Here is a 22,031-nt window from a genome sequence, read left to right as displayed (position 1 = left end):
CTTCCCTCGCTGCCTCTTCGGGAGTCCCGGTGGGGCCGGGGGGGATGCAGCCCCGCTCCCGCAGCGCGGCAGGGCCCGGGAGCGAGGGCGGCACCGGCAGCCCCGCGGCGCGGAGGGGGCGGCCGAGGCGCGGCGCGCGCTCCGCAGCTGGGCGGCCTCCGGCCCGCGCCGCGCTCCAGCTGTGGCGGAGCACCGCAGCCCCCCCGCCCGGGTTGGCATCCCTCTCCCCCTCCCACCCCTGGCAGGCGGCGGCCCAATGAGCGCCGCGCCAGGCCGCGCCGCTGGCCAATGAGGGGGCGGCAGCGGGGCGGGGGCGGGAGCTGCCAGCGCGAGGGGGAGAGGCGGGCGCTGCGCTCCGCTCCGCTCGGGGGCTCGGTCGCTCGCTGGCGGCAGCCCGGTCGCGGCGCGTTCCGAGCCGTCCGCTCGCCCTCCTTCCCGTCGCGGCGGAGCAGCTCGCCTGCCTCCTCCGGCCCGGCCCGGCCCGTGCGTCTCCGCGGCGGCGGGGCTTGAGCACTGCTGAGCGCCAGGCGCGGCGGCGGCACCACCACCATGGCGGTGGAGGAAGAGGGGCTGCGGGTCTTCCAGAGCGTCAGGATTAAAATCGGTGAGGGCGCGGGGTGGGGGCGGCTGGCAGCGAGCGGGGAGCCGCCGCTGCAGCGGGCCGCGCCGGGTGCTGGGGGACGCCGGTGTGGCGAGGCACCCGGCGCCGGCCGCTCCGTCGCGCTGCCCTGCGCTCCGTCCCGCCGGGCGAGCGGTTGGGGTCGCGGTGGGGCGGGCGGTGCCCTCGGCCCGGCGGGGTGCTGCGGGCGGTGCGGGGCCGGTGGGGAGCGGCGCCGTGAGGGGCGGCCGGCCGGTTCCTGTGAGGCGGCCGGGTGTCGCGGTGACAGGCCGGCAGCCGGGTGCGCGTCCGGCTGGCGAGCGGCGCCGGCCGAGCCCGGGCGGCGCTGGATATTAGGCGGGTTTCGCGATTTATTTTTTTTCTTTCTTTCCCCCTTTTCGTTGCTAAGCTACGCGCTAAAAGTTTGAAGGCGGTCACCGAGCCTCGGCTCTGTGTGTCACTGGCAAAGCCGGTGCGGAGCCGGCCAAAACGGCGGTGGGAAGGCGCCGGTGCATCGCCCCCTGCCTCAGCGGGCGGGACGGGCCGAGGCTGCCGCTGCTTCACGGCTCCCTGCCGCTCGCGCTCGGAGACCCGCGCCTCCTCTTGCTGTTGATCGAGTTCCAAACCACGTTACTAGAAAGTAAGCGACGCGTGTCGGCGTGCAGATTAAACTCTCCCTGGTAGAGTTCTGAGTGTGCTGGCAGGGAGGGAAATCCCTCGTTTCCGTGACGGTCAGAGCCGCGTGCAGAGGGAGCGGTTTGTCCCCGCCGAGATGGGGCATGGTGGCTGCGAGCTTCAGGGAAGCGAGACAGTTTAGCGCCGGACTCGCAGTGGTGGGGTACTAAGGGAGTTGGGCTTGCAGCTTCCTATTAACCCTCTTGAAAAATCTCCACTTGGCGTACACGTCCGTGTAAAAGCCAATCTGCAGCCACCACTTGCCGTGTTAGATAAAACAAACTTGAGTTTGCATCGGAAGGCTCATGATTAGATGGTGGCGTTAGCATTTCAAAGAGACCATTGCTAGGATCGTTTTCTTACTAAACGTTAGCAGGTCATCTAGTGATTGCAGATTTTAAGAAGTAGAATTTTATGACATAAACTACAATTTGCGTATTGATTCCGTGTTCTTTTATGCATCCAGAAAACAGATTAATTAACACTATGAAGTATGGTCAGAAACTTGTTTTCTGACTCTTTTCAAAGAGGAGAGGGAGGGGGGAAAAAGTCTTTTTGCAAGGGAGAAAATTTGGACACTGTGGAAGTGATGCTGTTACAGGCTGTGCCTATCTAGTGCTTGTTAGTTGAAAGGAATAAGAACAGATCTCACATATGGGATGACTCTTGGGTGGTTTTTCTTTTTGTTTTGTTTTTTTTTGGGTTTTTTTTTGTTTGTTTTGAGAAAAAACCAGTGATGTTAGCATACTGAAATGATTGATGTCACTAGAGTGTGGGAATTTCATCGAGTGGTAGAAGAGATCGGAGATAACAGCAGCAAAAGACTTGAGATTAATCTCATTAAATCATGGACTAAAGTTAATCCTACTGCTGACTTCAGTTATCAAGAGGCCTCATCAGAGCTAAGCGTTTGATTAACGTGTAGTATTGCAGTCAGGGTTCCTGCCGGCTTTTGGCGTGGATAGTAAGTAGGGGAAATTGCGGGCATCACAGCTACGCCGGTGCTTCGCTTCTGCTTCTAAGCAAAGGTCTTAACGAACCGCAAGAATAATGCGCTTTCTGGCGCGCCGCGGCGCCCGGGTTTCCTGCTGTAATACAGCAGAGGGCGATGGTAAGTACGCACAGGAGCGAGCTGTTCCCTTCTGTTCACGAGAAAGTAGCTGGAGGCATGTTCATCAGACTTCGTGTAAAGCAATCCTATTCTCAAAGAAATTGCATATGGAGGCTTGTAGATTCCCTGCAGAAAAGCCTGTGAGTGGATTTGAAAGGAGATGGTGAACGTTGGAGGGACACTACTTTTGTCAGCTATTCCCAAGAGTAAATTTTTCTGCCAGTTCTCATGCACTAGTGTCTTGTAGGTGATACTCTTCTCTAGTGACAGGAGGCTTTGAAACTTTTGATGGGTTAAGGGATAAGTTATTTGAAGACAAAGGGATAAGTTATTTCCCTTCTTAGTTTGCTTTCATTTATCATGCTCTCTTAAGTGGTCATTTCTATTCTTTGGGAGCTTGTTTCATGGACAAGCTCCAACTGATCTCTGACTTTCAGATATTCTGTGCTTGACCTGGTAAAATGTTTCCTTCTCTATAGCATCTTTGCTGGCAAATCATGAATGAGGGCATTGATGTACAAGTATGCTTCTGTGTAAATCTGATGAAATGTAGGACTGATACTTTGAAGGATCAGTGCAAACACACTGTGAGACCGTGGTGTGGTGGGGTACCCGTGGTGACATGCTTTTCTTAGTAGAGAGGCTGATGCAGTTTGGAGACTTCAGGCCATGCAAAACATCTGTACCCTAGAGATGTTTGAACGCCCTCATGTAATGTATTGCTATGTCTGGGTCTTGTCCTGTATTGCCAAGAAGCTGCAGGTAAATGAATGCATTTTCTATTGCTGGTATAACTTGTTCTTTTGAGACTGATGTGTTACATAGAATCAGTCATATTTAGCTACATGGGTAATTATATCCCAGATCTCCTAAATGCTTCTCCATTCTGAGTAGTGTTGTTTCTAGTCATGTTTGGATTTGGCTTGAGCCATCTGTTTCGTCTATTAAAAATGTGAACCCTTGAGCTTCTTAGGAACCTATCTTTCCCTCATTTGGTTGCACTGCCAATGACGTGCCACTTCCAAACAGTGTCTCATTGAGATACTGAAGTCATGGGGCAACGATACAAACTCTGTCGTTGTGGGCAATGTCCTACCTCTTGTCCAGTTTCTGGTTTCTTTTGTGGTTTGTTGAATTGAAAGAACTCGATGCCTGGCTACTTCTGCTCACGTCTGTTGCAAGGAAGTAATGTAGAGCAAAAGGAAAAAGTAGTATCTGTGCTAGTGAATGCACTGTTCAGATATCTATTTGAAATTGATTTGTTTTGGCTTCCCATAACTGAAACTGTTGTCCTCTTGTCTTTTTTTTTTTTTTTTTGTCCTTAATTGAAAATTATTTTTACCGGAATCCCTTATACATAAACAAAACAATGTGTCATGTAAGACTAAACAAACACTTCCTATAAGATTGCCACTTTGAGGAAGTGTGCAGTGCTGATATTTCCATGAGTCAGTGTTTCAAAACCTGAAAGGAAACAACATAAGGCTGTATGGCTGCTCATTGGCTGGAAAAACTACAAAGAGAGTCCTTCTGCTTGACAACATGACTTATGTTGTACTGTTAATAATATTTAATAAATATACTCTACATAATTGCTACTTTTTTCTCTTTAAATGGCATCAACTATTAAACTTTCAGTTGAAAAAAAATTAAAAGCTCATATTCAACGTTTATGCTGTGAAAGGCTGTATACTGGTTAGCAGAGACCTTTCTGCCAGATTTTAATTTGTGAAACAAATTATACTTGAAAAATCTGAAGCAGCAGCTCATTTGTGAATTGTCACTGTGAGGTAACAAACTTTTCATGTCCCTGAAATCTAGTACTCTTCTATCTAGGAATATTAGTCTCTGCTGTAAAACTATTTTTTCTAGTGGTAACAGGGCTTGTTTTAAAGGTTACAATGTCCCATAGTTTTGGCATAATAATTGGGACAGGAGGCTATTGCACATCAAGAGGCTAGCAGGGTCCGTAACAGAATGTGGAGGACCCTTTGCCCATCATTCTGTTGGCCTCAGAGATCATAATGGTCCATTTGTACACTGTGAGGGCTGTCACAATTTAAGACATTCATAAACTTATAAAGCTCTTTTATCATCTTTAGAAAAGGCCAGGGATGGACCTTTTGTGGTCACAGGTGTTGAGGTCATAAATCACATCTAAAATGTGGGACTTCTGGCAGCATAGTCTCTCCTTGGCACTAAGTGTGATCAGAAGCATGAAGCTGTGAAATATTTGTGATGAAGGTTGGCTACTACCTGGTGTGAGTTGGTGCTCTACTCGCAGCTTACCTCATTCAAAGGGTAAATTCACTGTTTTCTGAGAACTCAAAAACCTCGCTTATGTTGTGACAGTCCAGCTGGCGAGAGGAGGATTGTTGGTCTGTAGACTGTACTTCCTCTCTCTTAATTTTGCTGTGCCTTCTTTACTAATTCATGCAGAGCTATGTAGCTTAAGACACTGTGAAAGCAACTGAATTTTTCTTGGGGAAACAGAGTTTTGGGTGAACTCAGGCAGAGTATTTGCTTAAGTGCTAGTATACTAGTGTTTAAGCAGGTCAGTAGCCAAGAGAAGGTATCTACTGCCCTTCCACCATTAAACTTGATATGCAGTAAATGTTTGAGATGCCTCTTTGCATGTCTGTAAGGTTAAAGAGGAACTATCTTATCTTTGACAAACTTAGGGCCTCCCTTAAGTCTAATAATCCCAAGGTTGATCAGGGAAATCCACTTTGCCTTGAGAAGGTGTCCCTTTTAATGTCATCTGTTGGGATTTAGTGCCATGTCTTAAGTGGTTACTTGTAGAAGTAAGTACAACTAAATGTGCTCACTGCATAATACTGTAAAAGGATTTATCCCTGTTTAAATGGGGCATGAGGTTGTTGAATAGGTATTTTTAGAATGAGAGAATTTTTTCTGAGTACCTATCTATATATAGGGGTGTGTGTGTTTCTCTTAGAAAATTCTTATTTAGAAAATGTAAATTTTATTTTTTTTAAAGATAACAGTGATTTTTCTAGTGTTTCAGAGTTAGTGAACCAACAAGTAAAGAAGGGAAGAAAAGTTATTTGCATGTCACCCTGATGAATATATTCAAGACTTCTCGAGATCATTTCTGCACATTAAAAAGTTAACAAGTACAGCTTAAGCTGATGTTGCATAGCTAAAATAAAGTGGCAGCCTGTGTTGTTATTGATTGACTGCAATGCTATTTAAGGCTTGAGGCTGACAGACTCTGGAGGATGCAGAATAGATTACGCAGATTTATCACTGCTGGTTCAATATTTCAAACTCTGCTAAATGTGGTGGTGGTTGTGTTCTGACTGACTTGTGTTCAGTGTACTGAATGGAAAAGGTCTGGGACCACTGCTGTTTCTAGAGGAGGAGTGCTGTGACTGTTCATGGACTGTCAGGAACAGCCGTGGCTGGGGCAGAAATGGGGACCAAAGCATACTTTCTGCAGGTCAGAGAAGGAAACTAACTCGAAATGGAAGATACTTGTGTTTGGGGCTGCCAGCCTGACATCAAATTATTCATAACTTAAGTAAAAAATGATTCATATGCAAGAGTAGAAGCCAATGTGTCTTGGTGTTTAGAGTGTGTAGGGGTAAATTCACAGGAGTGAAACCATTAAACAGACCTGCTCAGAGCCTCTGATGTTAGGAAGCAAACTTTCTAGAGTTTTTGTTCTCTTTTGGAATTAGTACATTTGGAAAAAGTGTTCTCTAATCTCTCTCATGAGAACTAATAGTGTTTTCTTGTCTTCTCATTGAGGTGATTATCTGCTGGTCAAAGTACCAAATGCTGTTACATGAAGATGTTATGTAAGTGCTGGATATCTTAGCTTTGCAGTTTTCCAGAAAATGCTTTTGAAAACTTTTCATTGCATTGAATTACTCTTCAGATGGGTTGACTTTTTTGTGTGATATTTTTTTTATTTATTTTTTAGGTTTGTTTATTATTGTTAGTTGAAAACAAATGTCTATTTCTGAAATTACTGGGTTAGGTAGATACCAATATTAGCTTCTCTTCCTGTGTTCTTATATCTGTTCTGCCCAATGCTGTTCTCCATGTTTCACACATTGCTTTCTGATTCTGCTCTCGTAGGTGCAGTCCAAGGCACGGCATCATGATATGCTAACTCAAGTGAGTAGCTTGTTGCTGCTGAAATTCAGACAGGTCTTGCTTTTCCCCTTCCCTGTTCATCTTGTTCCTAGCTATGAAACACTCTTGTGCTGCCCAGCCCAAGCATACCTGCTGTTGACTGATGCTCCTCTGCTAAAAAAAAAAAAACAAACCAGACACCCATTTCAATTTGTAAAGCAGGCCTAAAGAGTGCAACTTGTTTTTTTTTTTTGTTGAGTTTAGTTTTCTTTCATTTCAGTGAGCTGAATCTGTGCACTCAAGTGAAGGTCAGAGCTGTCTCTGGACAAGTATCAGGAGCTTGACTGTGTGTGTGGGAAATCAGATGGAGGGGACAGCAGGTGCATCCCCTGCTTTTATGTCTGTATACTGGCAGCGTCATGAGACTGCGTGAAACTTCCTACACTTCAGTCCACTCCCATAGCACATGCTTTCTTGATGATGCTGTATTTGTTAGCCTCCCATATGTACTGGCTTGGTCAGCTGCTCTGAAGAACAAATGTTAAAACTCCAGTGAGACCACCAAGAGGGTAATCTTGACAAACTGATGGATCTATATCTCTGAGCTTCCACCTGAGAACTACTTGCATCTCACATTCAGTTCAGGAGCCTTAGCTGCTTATGAAAGTTTTGATGGTTTTGTTGGTAATTGAGCAGGTGCTGCCCTGCTTCTCCATCACACGCTTGTCTTCCAAAGCTGGGGCACCTAATGTTGATGGTCATGTTTATGCTTAAACAGAACCCTCCCTCCCCTTTCTTTGCATCATGGCAAGATTTCTGCTTATGCAGATATGCTGTCAAACACTGTTATCGTAAGAAGCCATTTATTGCACTGATGCTCCCTTTTAAGGAAGACCTTCTCATGTAAACACTAAAGGGTGTTGCCTACAGCAAGATTAGAAAATACAATTTAAAAAAACTTGCTAAAAGACCTTTGATTGTATACATCAAATTAAAATTCTTAGAGCAGATAAACACTAGACTGCAAATGGACCTTCAGGTATTCCTTCTCTCCTTTCTCAGTCTCTGACTGATGAAGGATGGACTGATCTGCATTACAGGATTGTAAATTGTGAATAATTCTGTCGAAGCCAGTAGTTACACTTTGGTGAGAGCTGAATTAAGACTTTGAGTAGTCTGTATAGCAATTTTTCTCTTGGAGGGAGTGGGGGAAAGGATGAGGCATATACACTTGGAGTTGTTAAGGAATGGTTAATACCTCTTATGTTGTGGTAACTCACTCTGCAAACTGGTGGGTTGGGAGAAAAAAATCTTAGTTTCCCCTTATGAGAGCAAGAAGCCTAGAATAAAGATGGAGGATTGCAGTCTTTCTCTGAGAGATGTAAATATGAGATGGTTCTGTTACTCATAGTGATTTCAGACCACCAAATGTTCAGTCATGTATGTTCTACATGAACATATTCTAAATGAATGTTTGTGTGTACCAGTGGATTATTAATGCATCTGGGGAGCAAGTCACCTAAGATGTATATTAATGATTAAAACATGCACTAGTATGTCTTAACCTTCTGTTTTAAAACCTTCTAGTACCAGAGTTTTACCTGTTTTGTTGTTAAATCAAGGAGAAGCTTGAGATACGCTTGGAGTTAGTAACAGTTTATATTTTATTAAACTGAAAAGATGATCATAGACTTGCCCATTCTGAATCACTTTTTCAGCCTTCTGATTTTAGCAACATTTTTTAAACCTTATGAAGTATCTGTACTTTGGCAGTGTCTGTTTGATTTCTTCAGCATAGTGGACTGGTGACTGAATCTAGGATCCAGCTAAAAGCTTTGTTTTGGAATAAAAACAAATCTTAACTTCCTTCCTCTCCCATCCTAACCTCTACCAAGGGAAAACAACTTCCCTGAAACTTCACATGTTGTTTTCCTCCTATAGAAGACCTTCTGGGTGAAAGTTTTGCAAAAAGAGATGTGAAGCTTCAAAATGATGAAGAATTGGATTTTTTTCCCCTTTTTTTCATTTCTTGAAATTTTTCATGGAGCGTTGCCAAGTGTAAACCACCTTTAAATATTCAGTGAAAAGTTTGAGGGCTTTGGGATTTTCTTCCCCCTTTCCTGTCTGAAGGGGGGAAAAAAATACAGTGTGTCTGTATTTTTGAGGTCTGTTGAGGAAGGAACACAAATATTGAAGACTTACAGTCTGGTCTGACTTGCCTAACTTCTGAGATCAAGAGGTCTGCTCTTCAGTTTTCCTTCCAGACCTCAGTAGTCTTATCCTTTTCCTACCTGACTAGAGACTCCTGCGTTTGCTTGTTTTTACTTCTCAGGGAGCACTGAGGCAAAATGAAGATCCGTTCATTAATGTGACAGCTGAATCTTACTGTTCCCTACCTGCTGGGGTGTGTAGCTGTGTGACTGCATTGCCATTAACTAAAATGGATTACTATAATGTGATGGTGAGAGGGAGAGTGTTTCACTTATTTATAAATGACTCTGGTAGGCTTAACAGGTAGCATTTGATGCAATGTTTAATTTGTATAAATATTAATGTACTTTACTTTTATAAGCTGGTAGTAGGTGGATGAACATGAAATTAAGTGTCTTAATTCTGCCCTGTGCAACAAATTCATGAAAAGCCCTGAAGCTGGGAAGAACACCTGTTTCTGCAATGATAGAAGGAGGGGGAATTCTGTATTTATGCAGGTCTGTGCTCTGTAAGTTGCATGCTTAAGCTTTCTTTTAATTTTTTACGGTGACCTTAGAAGGAAACATACTTGCCCATTTGTCACTCCACTTCTTACTCAGAGATTTCAAAATCCATTTAAAAGAAGTTTGTGTTGAAAGATCTGAGTTTGTGTTTCAGAAAGAGTACGTAAAATGTTGGAAACATCGGGTTACACAGGGAGTGGAAAGGTATTTGAACTTGTGAATGAGTCCTGTTTCCAGGGCTTTTAACCTAAAGTGGTTAATATCTTTTAATTTATAGCTGTAGGAACAAAGTTTTTTAGTGACTGATAACTTGTTTTTTAGCAATTTACAAGTTTTAAATTCCCATTCAATTCCAGTTACACAGAGTATGTGTTGTATAAATTGACTTTACTCTTTTTTATTTTTCCTTGCTTTCAAGTTTCATTCAGCTTTAATATTCCAAGTATAGAAATACTGACGACTTGAAATACTTTATTTACAGTTGTGCTTCTGTTATGGCTGCTTATACAGGGTTCTTGTATTTAAAAAAGCAGCTCCAAAGAACAGATGCACTGATGGCTGGGTTTTAAACTCCTTAAAAATAGGAGAGAGGGGAAGAAGTTTATTTTTACTTCTGTTTCCAATTTCTTCTAAAAATATTTCTATTTAAAAATTGTTTACAGCTACTTAGTTTTGTTCAAGAACTCTAGAAGAAAACAGTTAGTGGTAGCCTTTTACAAGGCTTTAGTTGATTCTTGCTTGTATTTCCCAGCTGGTGTTAGAGTACATCTGGAATCTATGAAATTCCTTTCTTTGTTCCTCATTTCCTGTTCCATTCACTACTACAGTGTGGTGTTCTGAAAGCTGTTTCTGTTGGTATCCTCTAAGATGTGTGTTTTAAAGCATCTAATTAGAGTTTTTAAAGGTGGTTATATGTTCCTTGTGTTTAATGGTGTAATTGAACTGTATCATGAAACTTCTCAGACATTTTGTTTTGGTATTTCAATGAAAAATAGTTCCGTTGATTTTTCTGGCAGTCATTCAGCTTGTAGAATTGTAGGAAGGAGGGTGGTAGAAAGAGAAGAAAAATCTGGTAGATAGTATAAAAGCTCCCTTTCTTAGTCTTTCTCTCCTTCCTCCCTCTGCCCAAGAACAATCACCAGTCTGTAATGGAAAATTAATTCACTCTTGCAGGAGACGCTGGGTATGACATCCTACAGTTGCTTTTAGATTCTGGTTTGAAAAGCTGGTCACTGCTACAGAACACGTGAACACAACCTTGGAAATTTGAGCTCTGATAGTATGACACAATGTGACAGTTGTGTGTGTCTAAAAACAATCTATCCCCTCCAAACCAGCAAATGTGTGAGTTAGATTTACTAGTAGGGATTGCATTGTTGCAGACTCCTAATAGTCACTAAAAAAGAGAGAGGATGCAGGGGTCTAATGAATTACTCTTATTTTTTGCAAGAAGGTGTTTTGTTCTAAGAACAAATCTGAATAAATTGTACTTTTATGAATACTTGCGTGTATGAGTGGCTGGCCCAAGTTTTGCAGAACAAAGAAAAGTTCTGCATAGTCCAGTGGTTGGGTCTTCTGTTGTTGTCATTTGCCAGCTCTGAGTATGACCTCTGAAACAGCAGCTTTGCTCTCTACATGTTGTGTGTAGTCATGAAAGATCTGTAGCGGTATGATACATGTTCAAAGGCTTCTTCACAAAACACCTGCTGTTAAGGTGAGGCTTGCATTATAAACATTACTTCTTCCCTTTATAAATGCACAAGCTGTTTCCCCTTCCATTTTTTTGAATTGCGGAATATCTCTTGAAATGGCAGCATTTGCTCTCATGGAGAACTTAATATTGGAGAAGTTTATCTTATTTTTAGCTGTCTCTTTTAATGCAATTTAGTAGAGAGAAGCAAGAAATGCTAGCACTGAGACCTGTCACTCCCCTACATACCTACAGATTTTCAGATCTGCTCATTCCAGTTGCTTATCTTCTTCTGACTTTCAGATGTCCCTAACAGAAGCTGTATAATTAATTACATTAAAAGGGTTGTACATATGGATAGTTGCACATTATTTTTATTCCGTGTATTATAATGAAACTAGGGGAAGTGCTACTTGTTTCCCACAAGGTATACAAAAATAGTGGCAGAACTGTGAAACTCCAGCAGTTACCTGAAATCTGTCTGTCAGCAGATCACATGGGTGGGGTGCAGTATAAGTTAGCACTTTTTTTTGTTGTTGTTTTGTTTGGTTTTTTGTTTTTAAGGTTCTGGCATCCTGTGCAGTTACATAAAGGTAACAGTGCTGCTCAGTGTGTCTGAGATTTGGGTAAAACCTTTTTTATTTAATGTATTTTGCTCTATAGGTGATAATTGTTACTTTGAGGCTGTATTGTGCTCTGTTTCAGGAGGCAGTAAAGGTCCTAGAAAACCTGCACCTGCTCTGCTCAAGTCAGAGAGGAGCTGTGCTCCTGTGAGTTCTGTCAGTAAGGTACTTGATCTATGCAAATTCTCACTGGCCTAGTCTCAGTCTGGTCCTAGGCACCTCCTTCAGACCATGTTTCCCTGCAGCACTGGGACATGAGCCTAGTTCACTTCCTGAGATCAGGAGTTACATTTTGCCTCTGCGAACGTAATGGTTAAGTTCTGACTTTTGTGTAAAGTATTCCCCAGTAGGTAAGCAGAAGGAACACATCAGCTATTTCTGCAAATGTTCTCTGGTCTGTTCTCTTTGGAAATTTGGAGTTGCATTTTGTAGTGTAGATATTTGATGTCTGGGACCTTGACTGATGTTGCATAATATTCAAATGTCAAGTTTTTAAGATACCTGAAGAAGCACATTTGTGCACTGTTAGCATCTCTTGCCCCACATGTAAGGTAAGAGTTGACCAACACCACTCTTACTTCTGTAAATATTAGTCTTACCCTGTGTTTGTAGGTTGTTCCATGTAGTTAATTTTGCTGCATGCTGCCAGCCAGCAGCTCTTGTGTGATTCTGCTTGATCAGTGTTCACACTGGCAGTGTGTGATACTTCAAGACATGAGGTCCAGGTGGTTGTTGCAGAATAGGCTTAGGCTATTAGGGCTTCAGAGAAGAAAGAGGGTTGTGGTCAGCGGTCGTAAATCCACCCCTGACAAAAGCTGGGGGAACTGTTTATGCCTCTTCCCTGCCATATTGAAGCATAGAGGCAGCCTGTGTACTCTCTGGGGTGGTGTCTGCAGTGGACTTCAGGAAATTGGTGTTGCATGTTAGGGTTGGAAGGAACTAGATTTCAAGATAGTGTAAGTGGTATACTTATTTTCTCCTTACTTCCCTGTGGCTTTTTATTTTTTAGGCCTACTAAGCAAAATCGCCTGAGATAGAGGGGAAAAAAAGAAAGCTAATTTTTATTCAGACCAATACTCTGGACTGTCTGTTTTTGAGTAGTGAGGCAGAAGTTTTTGACAGGGAGTAAAAAGTGCCTGGGGAAATTTGGGGTGTTGCAATACAACAAAATAACGTCAGTAAAAGTGAGGCTCTAACAGGCTGATAATTAGTGTGTTTTGACACCTGCTTCTGTGACAATGTTCCAGAAAGTTGTGGGTTTGAAAGTAAAAAAATATTAACTGAATGACTCCTAAAGTCAGCTCCAGTATTAAAAGTAACCAATCTCTGTAATAGTCTAGAGGGAAATTTTGTCATTATTAGAGTTTCCTGATAACACCTGCAAATCTTTGATGTGCTGATGCCCTGCTTCTGGTGGTGGGAATTGGTAATCTAGTCCTGCAGGTGACTTGTACTTCATGCTCTTGAATATGGCCCTTACTTTGTAGTGCAGATTGGATCTCTGGAACGGAAAGTGCCAGGCTGCAGGTATACCAGAACTCCTCTTGTCCTTTGTGGGGTTAACTAGGTACTTCAGAATGTGATCCAAAAAAACCCCACTACTTGTGAAGTGACTTGCCTGGACAAAATGCTGGGTACTGGGCTAGGTCTGATCTCTTGTTGCTCTCCGGAACTCAGCATGTGAGGTGGGGACAGGAGCTTCCATGCATTCCCTTCAGAGTATGGAGTCAGTTGCAAGGCAGGACCTTGTAGCTATGCTTTACAGGTGGGAATTTGTCCCTGCTGTGCTTTTGGAGGAGGCAGTGGTGGTTATATATTGGTGCTTTTGTGGTATCCTAGGTAAAGCATTTGGTCTTTAATGTCGTGACAAATGTGCTAATGTATTTTGCAGTATACATATCTTCTATGGTATTGGGCTGTAGGGGAGAGAATTAGCGATGCTTGGCTTGGACAGAAGCAAAGCACAGTGGAACATTTTGATCCTAGTGCAGGTGTTGTGCATTTATTTGATTTTTTTGTCCCTGTTTTCAACATGGATGCACGCAGCAAATTTTTTTTTTTTTTTTTGGTGTCTTACAGTCTGAATAATTTTCCCCCAAACTTAAGAATTTGTGTAGTCACTAAGGCTGGGCATGGCAGGGAAAAGAGTGTCTTACAGTGAACACATTTAGAAAATCATGTGTGGGATCTGTGCAGCTCACCTTTTGCAGACATCCTTTAAGAGGAGGACCAGTTTGTTTGTGTTGGCTAGTAGCCCCTGACAAGGTGTCTGTTGCTTCTCTGTCCCCTACGGTACACTCAAAACCAGCTGTGCTGGAGTGCTGAGCCTCCCTAGCTGCAGGGGGAGCAGGGTGTGGGAAGGATGAGCTGTAGCATAACTAGTGCATGCTAGTTATTTTTCCCTTTGCAGTTCTTTCTTTGGAAAACATGAGATTAACACTAAAACAGGCTAGCACAGGATGAAGGTGATGACAATACAAAGCTTCAAAACATCATTTTGAGCCAGTGGATTTGCTTTATAATCAGGATTTGTGTTGTGTTTTTTTAAAAAGCATTAAAGTAAAATTGTTGTACCAAAATAGCTTATTATCAAGAGTATGATTAAGCTTCTTTGAGGAATGGAGCACTTGTTTGGCTGTTGATGGGGAGTACTGTGAAACCTGTTGTAAGGCTGCAGTTGAGAGCTTTTGGGGGAGAAAGGGAAGGAGGTTGAGGCTTTTGTAAATTAAAAGTAACTCAAGAGGATGCTGCTGTCTTCTGTGATATTAGTGGTGCCTCTAGAAGGTCTTTAGTTATGCCCAGTCTCCAGAATTATATCAGCAGTTACGGCTTAGCCATAGACAATGTAATCATGTTGCTGTTGATTAGTACTCTTGTGATAATCCGGATTGGATGGTTCAGCTCCAAACCTTCAGGACTCTAGACAGTAAGTTTGACCTGGCCCACTTAATTCATTTTATAGTCTCAGGTGTAATTTTTTCAGTTCATTAATTGTCTAATTAAGGGTAATAATAAATGAGGTTTTATACTAATTATTTGAAAGACAGTCTGATGTAATGTTAGGACAGGGAGTAATGGCTTTAAACTGAAAGAGGGTAGGTTTAGATTAGATGTTGAAATTCTTTACTGTGAGGGTGGTGAGACACTAGAACAGGCTGCCCAGAGAAGTGGTGGGTGCTCCACCCCTGGCAGTGTTAAGGCCAGGCTGGATGGGGCTTTGAGCAATGTGGTCTAGTGGAAGGTGTCCCTGCCCATGGCAGGGGGGTTGGAACTAGGTGATTTTTAAGGTTGCTTCCAACCCAAACCATTCTGTGATTTAGGAAAGTCACTGAAACGCATAGCTGCTGTTCTGCCTGTAGGACAGCCTGGGTACTGTCTCACTGTGATGTGATGGTATCAGATGTAAGTCTTTGCTCACTTTCCTAGCAGCTGGAATGAGTATCTAGAAAGCTTGCACTGTCTACCCCTGCATCTGCTAAGCACTGGTGAGCTTCCAGAGTCAAACACTTGAAATTGAAGGTTACCATCATGAGGCTTGTCCATTAACCTTGATCTAATCCCTTTGTGGACACAAAATTTATAAAATTTGTGACACTACAGGAATATATACTTATAGAAGGAAAACACCATGCTGCTTTCAATCCATGGGATGGGTGGTACTTGTGTAATGAACAGTTGTTCTGTGTTTTGTCCCTGTAGTGGAATCCATGGCTTCTTGCACATACGTTCAGTTCAAAACCTGCTCTAGCACTGTTGATGAGCTCTTTCACTGCAATCCTTATCATATGATGGAATTCTTAGAGTTATCTTCCAGCGTTTTCTGAGGCAGAGCTTACTTAAGCGGGGGAAAGAGTAGGAAAAGGATATCTACCATGGTGCCAATTTGAGTCTAATCCTGGATTTTTCTGGAAGGCAATTTTGTAGAAATGGCAAGGATCTCAGATCTGAATAGCACATTGGGCACTGTTATTCCACTATGGCAGACTTCTTTCTTCATTCTTACTTCATTCACAATGTGCTTTCCCCCTGCTGAGACATGCGGAGCAGGTGCCTCGCAGACAACTCTCCCAGCTGTATGTAGAGATGGAATTAACTTTGGTTAAGCAGTGCTCGGGGTGGTGAAAGAGCCCTGCTAGGGGAAGGGACAGAGGAGAACAAGTAGGATTCTGTTTCTTTGTGTAGCCAAGTCTTGTTTCCTTCCTTTCAAGATCCTGTTCTTGTCAATCTGCACTTTGAGTCAAATGCCTTCTGTGTCCTCATGGCAGGGCTCTTGCAGTGAAAGTTCTGGCTGGCATATCCTGCACTGGGGAAACAAAATGCAATACCAGAGCAAACAGCTCTTACAGGACCAGAGAAGACCTATTTTCTGGGATTTTTAGGGACTTTATTTTAAATGTTTAAGTTCCTATTCTAAAGCCAAGGTCTGCCTAATGCTTGATTTTAATATTTGGACATCTGCAAGACAAGCAGACTTCTCCTGAGTTGATGTAAGCTGTTTTAGCTGCAACACTAAGGGGAGTAGAAAGAGTTCAGCAGAAAACAGTTTTAGTGACTATTTAGATATGGAGAATAGAGACTAAGGAGGAAGCTATTATTAAGAAACTGGTACTAAATTGTTGCTTTCCCTTTTCTTCTCCCTTGTGTACCCCTCTTCCCCCTGCCCCTCCCCAGCAGAGCTTGTTTGGGCTCTTCCTGTTCTTCTGCAGCTTTTAACACCAGGTTTTGCCTTTGTGTAAGCTGGCAGTAATGGAATTTCTATCAATGCAATGCCATGTAAAGGTTCCAGTCCTGGTGTGGAGCATTGTTTTGTGCAATAACTTCTGTTCTAGTTGCGTGGAGTCCAAACAATGTAGAGAATCTGCTATAGCCTTAATAATAAATCCCATTTTGTACTTGCCTTTCTGAAGAGCTGCTAGTCACTTATGCTTCAAATACAATGTTTTGCTTAGCCTTGGCAAGTGTAGCTCTGTTCTGGATAGCAGTGATTACTTAAATACTCCAGTGGTCCTTGTGACTTTTGTAACAGAACTCCTAGTGCCCTGCTGGTGTAGGGAGGTGTTTTACTAATACTTGGAGTAGAACTGCCTGAGCAAAAGATGAATTTACTGTGGCTCTGTTAAGCCATCCTATCCCACTTGTTGGGAAGAACAAAGTGGATTATTGGTAAAGAAAGGCAAGCTGGAAGCTGAGTGTGACAAAAAAGCAGGCAGGGTGATGATCTCACCAACAAAGCAGGGAGGCCTATGGTAGCCAACAAGAGTAGAGCAGGTCCATGATGTTAACCAGGGTCAACCAAGGTCCTGGTGACCACCAGACAAGTCTGTAGTGATGGGTATGTCCAAGGTAACACCAGGAAATTAAGTCACCAGTTCAGGGTCAGGATAGGTAAAGACAAACCTGCTATGTAGCTCTGGCAAGGTCTAAGGGCAGGTGGCTGAGCTGGGATGCAGCTCCGAATTGGAGAAAGGAGCCCAGTGAGTTTTCCTCCAGTGCTTTTGTAGCACAGCTCTCATCCCAGCAGCCCGATCTGAGCTTACACAGCTGCACCTTTTCACAGCTGGCCTTGAGGCCTTCAGACCCCTGAGGCACAGGCGAGAGGTTGTGCTCAGGGCTCTCCCTGGCACCACTGATGTTTTGGTAAGATCTTATCTGAGCTAGCCTTTATCTCATAAAATCTTACACAGTTCCTGATCTTGGGGTAGCCATGGTGGGAATCTTAAAGGGTGAAAAGAGGAAGTGCAGATGCAATAACAGAAAATAGTGCTGCATGTTTTGTAACACTAACTGTGGCAATAAAATGCATCCTGTATTCTAGGGGAGCCAACCCCTCGTGATTCTTGAAGTCACTGTGACTTACATTGGAAGGCACATATTTCCACAGCTCTTCGTGGATAAGGAGTGTGTGGGAGGCACTAGGTATTAGGTAGCTCTTGCTACGGTATGTAGCTGATGGCTAGTTGGACTGCTGGGATGGAAAGGAAGTAAATTCTCTTGAAGCCTCTTTAACCTTTTGCAGCTGTGTTTTGTCCCTTTATTCATCCATGTATTTTGGCCAATATCTTACTCTCATTCTATGACATTTTTTAGTGATTTATTCTTCTTCCCTTTTTCTGTGGTTTGGAAACCATGTCCGATTTTTGTTAAGTTTCTGGTGCACGTTCTTACTTCTCTCCAGTCTGTGGCAAGCCTGCCCTTATATCATTTCAGCACTATTCTGTTGATTAGCAGCAGAGAACTATTAGTATAATGTTATTTTATTTCCTGTCTCTTTTCTCCCCCCCCCCCCCCCCCCCCCCCCGCTTCCCAAGAAGGACTTTTCAGACTTTTCTGTGCCATTTCTGTGGGAGCTGTATTGAATATTGAAAGAGTTTTTGCAGCAGACAGAAAGGTTGTATAAGAATTAGTTTCTGAGCTCAACCAGTGGTTCTCCCTGCAGACCTGGACTCAAGACGAAGGAGTTCTGTTTGCATTGGTTTGAAAGATGGTGTATCTCATAACAGCAGGAGTTGCTGCTTCCACAAAAGGGAGAATAATGACCAGTGTTTTATAGATAGGCATGTGGTGCTTCAGTCCTCCTCTTTAATTCTCTGGTTAAAAGAGCTAGAAGAGGTTATCAGTGTTAATCTTCTTTTCAGAAAGGTGAATGATAACTCATGCAAAATATTTTGAATTGTAGTTTGATTGCATATCATGGAAGATTCACTTTTAGGAAGTACTAGAGAATACTATTGAGTGTATCTGAAGCTTGTTCTGCATAATCAAATTGCTGAGGGTTTTTTTTCTTTTTTTCACTTATGAGGCACATAAAGTCTGCACTGTGTGAGTTTAGTGGTTCCTCGCTGCAGGACAGCAAGCATTCCTGGTATGTTTGAGGGTATCTTGCTTGTGTTAGAGCAGGGAGATGACAGGGAGGAGGGAAGGTTTTCACAACTGTCAGGTAAAGAAAGTGGTAGGGGATCTCACTAAACCGAGAAGCAGTGAGTGCTCCTGAGAAGTGTACAGTAAGTTACTGAATGTTCCTTTATAGCGTGGCTTTACTGTTAGTACTGAGGTTTTGTGTGAGCTCTTTTACTTAAATGCAGTGTTGATTCTGGCACTGTCTAGGTTAGATTAGGTACTCTTTTTGAGCTGAAGAGCAAGGACATGGAAGTGGAGGGAAGCTGAAAGGACATGCTTATCTGGTTAAGTGGCTTTTTCCTCCCTGCTGGGAAGACCACATAGCTGTACTATCTATTCAGTAGATGTCTTCCACTGGGTGTGAGCTGTTGGTAATTAGCACCTCTTAATGATAACAAGTGAGAGAATTTTGTTTTAGATAATCCACATGATATGGGTGATTGTCATAAAGCATTTTTAACAGAGACCTGTCAGGGAAGTGAAGGGATGAGGAAGGAGGTTTGTTGTTAAAAGCATGTCCTTGTTCCTGCAGGTACACTGTAACTGGTTAAAGCTCAGAGATGTAATTGAATACCTTAGCAGATTTATTTTAGGTGGTTATTTTGCAGTTACTAACTGGATGTGTGCCCCATCTCTTTCTTTTTGAATGTAAGCTTGGTTGATGGCACTTATTGCCAGTGATTCCTGAGGAAAACAAGGCAGAGTCTGTGCTTACAATTAAAAGTACAGCTTCTAATATACACGACAAATTTTGGCTATATGTGTTTACATCTACTTTGCCTTTACAAAAGGCAGCAAACTAATGGAAGAAGTACCATTTAAACATGTTGGGTGTGGGTCTGATAATGGGGAATGCCAGGCTCAACACTACTTACTTGAGTTTCATATTTTGCAAGAAAATTACAATTTCTGGGCTTGTGTGGAGTGGGTTTTTTTGGGTTTCTTTTTGTTTTTTTTTTCCCCCCTCTGCAGTGTGGACATGCGGCAACTTTGGATAGCTGTGCCAGCAGGAGTTACACAACTTAGTTGGAATGGCAGACTGTGCTGGACAGGGGATATCCTATGAATTTGAGAATGAAGCCTGTAGATGATAAATGCCAAGGCAAGAGTTAATTTAATACCCACTTTCCATAAATAGAGGAAGTTGATTCATACAGTCGCAGCTAGAGAGAACATAAGCACGTCTGAGACTTTACTGTCTTGCTTGAGATCACAAATATGTTGAATGATGTGACGGTCAAGTTGCAAAATTCAGTCGTCTTCTACTCTTATAATGGAAGTCAGAAAGACAAAATGGCGTGGAAGGAAACATCTTTTTCTGTAATTGTTCTCTTCACTGCTTGGGTTTTTAATACTCCAAACAATTTCAGTATTCTAGACACTTCAGATGGATTTGTGATCTAGTTAAAAGATTAGCATCATATGATATTTGATTGTGCTTGTAGAAGAAAAAACCTTCAGATAAACTCAGATAAAGCTGTATCAAAAACCAGCAGAATAATTACTGTCAGAAATGAAATGAAAGTTTTTAAAATGTCAGCTGAACAGAGTTTCAGAGTTAAAGCTTGCTTGAAAGTTGTGTAGGGTTTTCATATATCTCTATATAACATACACGTATACAATATAAAATACATATAATGTATTAAAATTACATAATTGTTGCAATATATAATACAGGTAATGATGATATTATGTGTATTTTACTATTACATGCTATATATATTTGCTGTATGTTATGGAGAACAGTATTTCAGTGTGCGTGTATACTTTACTGACCACAAACTCTGCAGCATTGAGGCACATTGGCTACAAATTACTGCAATTAAACATTACAGGGACCATAGCTTGGGTTACAATGTCAATGATATGGCTGAGTTTATCCAGAGATGAGTTTAGGACCATCTTTGTTTCTAAATGTGCTAGCCATCTGGCACAACTTAGTGTGTGTGGTTTGGGTTTTGGTTGGGTGGTTTTTGTGTATGTGTGTTTTTTGTTTGTTTTGGGGGAGGATGAATAAACACATGTATAACTTAAGTTGTCTTTTGGATTAATTTTGCTGTTGCTGTAAAACTGGTGTCTAACTACTTTGGTTATTTAATTTCTAGCTATTTAGAAAAGTTGATAGAATAGGTGGTGGAGGCTTGTACCTGTCATGTTAACAGAGTAGGAGAATAAAGTGTGGTATTTCTCTGCGGATCTTCAGTGGGGTTTGGAATGAGAGAGACTACTTAGTTGTTTTTTAAAAAGAAATATTTTTTTTTTGCCTGGAAAAAAAGATTCACATTATAAGTTCTTCAATGTATACCAAACTAGTCACTCCCGGGAAAGAGTCTGCTCGGAAGAATGAAGTGTATCATTTTCTTTAGTACTCAAAATATGAGTTTAATAGACATTAGTAGATCCTGAAACCTGGACTGGTAGTTCAAGGGTCTACTGCATGCTGCATTTCAACTCTAAGCATATCAGAAAAAAAGATAAACTCTTCATTTACCCTAAACTTTGTGTTTGTATAAAGTAGGTGATGAGAAGTATAGCTTTCATTTCTGTCCAAAACTTTTTCTTTCTGCTTTAAATTGGTCATGTAGAAGGAACAATCTATTAAATATTCATTGCCGTCAGTCCAAAAATACTGCTGTTTTGGTAGGAATTTTTGGAAACTTTTAAGCGGTTGTTTCAACAAGTGGTAGCTCAATAATATGTGGTCTCCCTCAACCAATATTAAAAATGTAGTGATGTCTTTATAGTTTCTTAAATTCTACTCTTAAGTGTATGGAATGTGCGTGAAATGCAGTTGATGGGCTGCAGTTGATGCCAGACTGACACAAATAAAATCCCATCATTATGTTCACAGGGGTAATTAGTACAAACTGAAATATTTTTCTTGCTATTTTCCACCCCTGTGAATCTTGATTAAAGTTGCTAATGAATATTAAAAACAATACAACCCTATTCTCCACGCCTGAAATTGTACTGTCGTGATGGTGTCAGGCTTTATACATGTTTGAAAGAGCAGATAAACTATGATCACAGTATTTTTGTAGGGAATTACAGCAACAGCTTTGTGATCCAGGGTTCATTGCAACTTGCAGTTTTCCTGCACAATTTCATGTATTCTTTGTTCTGCCCTTGTTTTTAAGATGTTAATTATGCTATCAAGCTGTTATATGCTCTACTAGCAAAATAACATTTGGCATAATTATTTTTTTTTTTAACTATCCCATTTGGAGGTACATGGATGGAAGACATCCTGTATAAGTGTCATGCTTTAGAGTTAACTTTTAAAAATTATCTAGCTCTTGTTACGTTGCCATCTGTTTTCCTCTAGCTTGAAGAGGAAAGAGCTGTTGTGAATAATCTCAAGTCAGTATTTTAATAAAGTCTGATAGATCTGCTTACCTTCAGCTTGCATGTATGTCGGAGTGAATAAATGTGCCATTTAGGAGGGAATATGTGGTTTTACAGTAGGAACTATAATGAGTTCGTTTGGTAATGCAGTGATTCTGATGTCTCCTCTATAGCTGGATTTGAATATAGCTGGAGAGATTTGTGTTAATAGGACACATTTATAGAGTCATAGAATCATTTAAGTTGGGAAAGACCTTTAAGGTCATCAAGTCAAACC

At 42.0% G+C, this 22,031-nt stretch overlaps 1 protein-coding gene across 4 annotated transcripts in view; it reads left to right on the top strand.

Annotated features, from left to right (window-relative positions):
- The first annotated feature begins 349 nt into the window (after positions 1 to 349).
- The window catches only part of RASA3 (RAS p21 protein activator 3), a 134,624-nt gene continuing 112,942 nt past the window's right edge, over positions 350 to 22,031 (top strand). For all 4 annotated transcript variants that reach the window (XR_005826501.1, XR_005826502.1, XM_040584610.1 and 1 more), the window contains exon 1: positions 350 to 604. Coding sequence is in view for 2 of the 4 variants with exons in the window: in XM_040584610.1 (XP_040440544.1) it covers positions 550 to 604 (55 nt within the window). In the remaining 2 variants the exon portion in view is untranslated. The remainder of the gene's footprint in view (positions 605 to 22,031) is intronic.

The sequence above is a fragment of the Falco naumanni genome, chromosome 2, assembly GCF_017639655.2.
Source record: "Falco naumanni isolate bFalNau1 chromosome 2, bFalNau1.pat, whole genome shotgun sequence".
NCBI lineage: Eukaryota > Metazoa > Chordata > Aves > Falconiformes > Falconidae > Falco > Falco naumanni.
The sequence above is the reverse complement of the archived record's forward strand: the minus strand, read 5'-3'. Positions and strand labels throughout refer to the sequence as shown.